At 42.6% G+C, this 5,419-nt stretch overlaps 1 protein-coding gene across 2 annotated transcripts in view; it reads left to right on the plus strand.

The window, feature by feature from the left end:
- LOC118386616 (tyrosine-protein phosphatase non-receptor type 14-like) overlaps positions 1-5,081 on the plus strand; it is a 114,270-nt gene extending 109,189 nt beyond the window's left edge. For both annotated transcript variants that reach the window (XM_052523838.1, XM_052523839.1), the window contains exons 16-19: positions 316-444; positions 888-1,122; positions 1,380-1,543; positions 2,032-5,081. In XM_052523838.1, coding sequence (XP_052379798.1) covers positions 316-444; positions 888-1,122; positions 1,380-1,543; positions 2,032-2,160 — 657 coding nt within the window. In that variant the 3' untranslated portion in view covers positions 2,161-5,081. The remainder of the gene's footprint in view (positions 1-315; positions 445-887; positions 1,123-1,379; positions 1,544-2,031) is intronic.
- The last annotated feature ends 338 nt before the right edge of the window (positions 5,082-5,419 follow it).

The raw sequence follows: 5,419 nt of genomic DNA on the forward strand, positions 1-5,419 counted from the left end.
ATAGTGTACCACCAAGCCCTATGTGAAACATGGCAACATTGCCCTCCTGTGGTAGACCATTATATTGTACAGCTCTCTTTGTGCTCAATACACTTTCTGAAAAATGAATGTGATAGTATAGTCTTAACTGATTTGGTTGTTTGTTGTCTGTTTGTGTGCATGTGTTTTTTGTTTCAGAAGATGGATGTGTAAGGGTATTCCTGTGTGTGTTTAATTGATTCTAACCGTGTGTGTGTGTGTGTGTGTGTGCGTGTGCGTGTGCGTGTGCGTGTGTGTGTGTGTGTGTGTGTGTGTGTGTGTGTGTGTGTCATGCAGGTGATGATCAGTGGGGAGGAATGGCACTATATCGCCACCCATGGACCGCTGGCCAACACCTCTGCAGACTTCTGGCAGATGGTCTGGGAGCAGGGAGTCAACGTCATCGCCATGGTTACTGCCGAGGAGGTACACTACACACACACACACAGTATGAAGAGAAACATCAGTGGATTGAAGGCCTTGCCAGGTTTCAGAACAGTGAATTATTGAATGCGTGAATGTGTGTGATGTATTATTGATATGCAGTGAGAACACAGTGGTGTGTGAATAATGAAGGAACAGAGCTTGGTGGATGTTTTAATCCATACACACCCTGTGACCTCTGTCTTCAGCCCCTCAGAAGTCGTCTCATTTTGTTCCCTATGTTTCAAAAGGGAGTGATATGGCACCAATATCTCATAGTAGAATTGTGTTTGTGCCTGCATGCATGCATGTGTGTGTGTGCGTCTGTGTTCCTGTGACCATGTACGTTTTTCCTTGTCGGTGTCCATGTGTTTGTATATCCACCCCACATGTACACAAACCTTCCATTCAACCTGTCTCTGCCTCCTCCCTCTCCTCTCTCTCAGGAGGGTGGTAGGTCAAAGAGCCACCGGTACTGGCCCAAGCTGGGCTCCAAGCACAACTCAGCCACCCACGGCAAATTCAAGGTGACCACCAAGTTCCGTACGGACTCAGGTTGCTACGCCACCACAGGGTTAAAGGTCAAACACCTGCTGTCGGGCCAGGAGCGCACCGTGTGGCACCTGCAGTACACTGACTGGCCGGACCACGGCTGCCCCGAGTACGTCCAGGGATTCCTCTGTAAGTCACACCTAAAGGACTTTAAAAGTCTTGATAAAATGTAGATTGTTTTGTTAATTCCACAAAGCTAATGGAGTAAAATGGAGGCTTCTGCCCTGTGTAGTGGTCCAAAGGCAACACTGAAACTTAGATGTGAAAACTGAATATTGATGAATATGTATTGTCCATGACAACTAAATGAGAAAAGTATGAATTAATAGGACTGTTCTGGCCTGAAATATGGACCACACTAACCCCCTCCCCCTTCTCCCTCCCAGCTTACCTGGAGGAGATCCAGTCAGTGAGAAGACACACTAACAGCATGCTGGACACCTCCAAGAGCCTCAACCCCCCTGTGGTGGTCCACTGTAGTGCTGGGGTGGGCCGCACTGGGGTCGTCATCCTCACCGAACTAATGATCAGCTGCCTGGAGCACAACGAGGTGAGGGGCATCCTGCCACTGACATGAACTCTGTCACTTACTCTCCAAAATGTTACACTGTTACAACAGCATGTATTGTATATCATCGCCTCCTGATATTTTGGTATATTTGTGTGAACGCCTCTCATATGGGCTAAAGTATGTTCCTGGTTTATAATGCTATTGCACTGTACTTAACTGGGATTCTTCTCTCTCTCTGTACTTAACTGGGATTCTTCTCTCTCTCTCTCTCTCTCTCTCTCTCTCTCTCTCTCTCTCTCTCTCTCTCTCTCTCTCTCTCTCTCTCTCTCTCTCTCTCTCTCTCTCTCTCTCTCTCTCTCTCTCTCTCTCTCTCTCTCTCTCTCTCTCTCTCTCTCTCTCTCTCTCTCTCTCTCTCTCTCTCTCTCTCTCTCTCTCTCTCTCTCTCTCTCTCTCTCTCTCTCTCTCTCTCTCTCTCTCTCTCTCTCTCTCTCTCTCTCTCTCTCTCTCTCTCTCTCTCTCTCTCTCAGAGGGTAGAGGTCCCCATGATGTTGAGTCACCTGAGGCAGCAGAGAATGCTCATGGTCCAGACCATCTCCCAGTACAAGTTTGTTTACCAGGTCCTTATCCAGTTCCTTAAAAACTCCCGTCTCATCTAAACCCTCACCTCTGACCTTTGACCTGGTCCCACATGAGCTGACACAAGGGCAATGGAATACTGGTGCCGCAAATAACCCCCCCCCGCAGTCCTAGAGGGCTGGGTAAGTGTGAGTAGCATGGTGATGGCCTCACTCAGCCCTCTGGTATGGTAGGAGTTTCTGACATATTGCTTACATCTATCTAGTCCTATCAAATGTTTTCAGATTTGAACACAGCCAGGGACAACTAATATATCCTAACAGTAATTATACAGTGTGTATATTTCAGACCTCCAAATTTAATCTGAAAAGTGACCTACTATTCAGTCTGTCTCTCTTCTTTATCTTGGAGAGAGAGGCTTTTCCGTTGTATTAGTGATAGCCTCTCTGTCCTATGTCTTGTCAATGGAGAAACCTGAGAGAGATACAGACCAGACTAGCATTCTAGATGTTAGCGTTTAAAGTCACATGCTAAATGATGAGTGTTGGTTGTTTCTTACCTGAGTTTAAACCAGGTAAACCCAGGAGACAATTATCTCAGCATTTTCACATTTATTCCTTTAAAACAAATGCTAATTGAATAACTTTTTGGAATATGGTTCCCCATTTGATAATAATGGCATTTCAAATGTAAGGCAAATGCACCCTTGTTAATCAAATTTAACCGAAATCTGGGAAAAGGTTAATGACATGGCATTGTTTTTCATTGAATATAATGCAGAGCTCCGTATTGTTAAAATGAGAAACTGTCATTTTGTCCACTAAATTAGATGATAAAGCCAACATTACATAAATGTTTTTTCAGGTGACACTTGAAAAACAGGACATGGCACTGTTGGTTGTTATTTCAAGTGTTGTAGAATCATATGTTTTTCTAAACTGTCAGAACCCTTTCTAAATCTATGGTGAGGCAGACAATTGTAAGATACAGTGAAGACTTGTCTCAACATTTCAATATTTAATATTGTTGTATTTTTTTTTTTTTTTACTTTTATTTATTTATCCTAACACCATCCTCATATTTTTCCTGAATGTGGCTCATTGGAGTGCATGTTGACAGTCAGATGATCTTTGCAAATAGTTCTGTGGACATTTGAGTAGGATGTGTCTAAAATTGTCATTGCCCTTCAAGTATTCCACTCTCCACTCACCTACTTCCAGATATCTCAAATTCCTCATTGTCTTGACTGGTAGTACATCTATTGTTCTTTTTCATCCTCAGACAACTGTTCATGTACATTACAGTATGTCCATTTACAGAGAGAGGCATGTCAAATACATATATGTTTATCCCAGACATTTCCATTGTGATTATCTCCTGTGTTCTCTCCCAAGTAGTTTGACATATTCTAGGCATTCCTTTGCCTTTCTTTTCATGAGTCTAATGTACAACACCCAAAGGTATTTTAGTTCTACATCCTACATGTGTGTAGCCCCAGATGCCAGTATGTCTCTGCTCTAGTTGGCTAAAGCAGACTGGCACTCAGGCTGCTGAATGTTATGTAGGCCCCAGTGTGTGTCAAACTGTGCCACTCTACAGAGGGGTCCATGAAAGTTCATGTGGAATAGAGAAGTTTGTGTTCTGATATGGTGGCAGTGAGCCAAATCCAGAAGGACAGATAGAGCTGATCCCTAAGACGGAGGACAGACACTAATTAAAGCGCAGGGATGGGCTACCCAGATGTTTGTTTTCCATAGGGAGGGACTGGTAGAGACCAATCAGACTCAGAGCTATAGATCTATAGTTTGGCAAACTTCCATCTTGGCACCAAAGTTTCCATTTAGATTTGGTCTATTTGATATAATGGTATTGCCTCTTGGTGCCAATATAGTGTCCAATGTGTTTTTTAATCTGAAATTAAGTTTGCCAAACGGTATATCAATGGCTCTGAATTGATGTTATAAATCTATTTTGATATTATAGACCAGCTAGATATGATCTGTTTTAGACCGTATATTTATCGACCAACATGGGTTGTGTCTAGGGTTACAAAATTCCTAGGACTTTCAATAAATTCCCTGGTTTTCCAGAAATCATGGTTGGAGGACTCCGGATTTCCTGCTTATTCCCTCCTTATTCTGGGGACTTCTGGAAAACCAGGGAATTTATTGAAAGTCCCAGGAATTTTGCAACCCTAGTTGTGTCCCAAACAGGTTTCAGTGACCAACCAGTCAAAGCCTCAATGGCTGCCATTTGTTTTTGTATAACTGTAAAATCTATCCCTGTAAGGATCTTAGGGCTCAATTCATTCTGTATCGCTGAAGCTCTACAGATGGCGTGATTGAAATTCAATTTCCGATTGAGCCGAAATCTGCAGCGTTTACCGTGAATGCAGTCTCCTCTAAAGCAGGAAAATTGCCTTTCAATTTCAATCACGCAGTGATGCTGAACATCCGTACTACAAATTGAATCCAGCCGTTAGTGTTCCTATGTGCCTAAACCCAGCTATGGCTGCATCCTCCATAATCTGTGTTATGTTGTTTTTCTATATCTGGGAGAGTTGTGATGCAAAGCCAGCCATGTCTAAATGAATGTGTGTATACCGGGCATGCGAGAAAGATTTCTACAAATGTTTTTATTTTTTTTGACTTGGTACCCTTAAAATACCGTAAGATAATGAACTATGCATGCTTTTTTTTATATTCCAATGTATATACCTATACTCAAGATACGTATATACGCTTTATGTTCTGTTGACATATGACTGTTCTATTGCATTCTCTTCTGTTTGTCAGTATTTTCCCACTTTGCATTCATGTTAATGTGTTATTTTCCATTTCATGTTTCTGGCATAATTCCTGAGAAACTTTCAGTATATGTTGTGTATATATGTTTTGTATATGCTTTTGCCAGTGCATCAAGTCTTTTTTTTCTTCCTACCCCCAGTTATGTATGAAGCTGTCATACTTGCTTATTATGCAATAAAGCATTATTTTCTCTACATGCCTGTTCTTGCCGAGGACATTTCTGTACAGTAACTATGACATTGTTTATGTGATTTTAAAATCCGCTAACAGACGTGTGTTTTCTCCTCTCACACCATTGGAAATGGTAGTTAAACACCAACCAACCACACACAGCGTAAGAACACGGGGCGACGTGCTAATGTTTTCTAACCGCCCTCCATTGTGACAGGGTCACTTTCACCAGCGTTCTTTAGACCCACCACGACAAAGCAGCGGTCACCACCCAGGCAACGGCTCATCTCATTGGCTGAGAATAACTTGGTTGACACGCAGAGTCCGCCCACATGTAAACAATTGTTGAAAGACCACAAAC

The sequence above is a fragment of the Oncorhynchus keta genome, chromosome 8 (genome assembly GCF_023373465.1).
Source record: "Oncorhynchus keta strain PuntledgeMale-10-30-2019 chromosome 8, Oket_V2, whole genome shotgun sequence".
Classification (NCBI taxonomy): domain Eukaryota; kingdom Metazoa; phylum Chordata; class Actinopteri; order Salmoniformes; family Salmonidae; genus Oncorhynchus; species Oncorhynchus keta.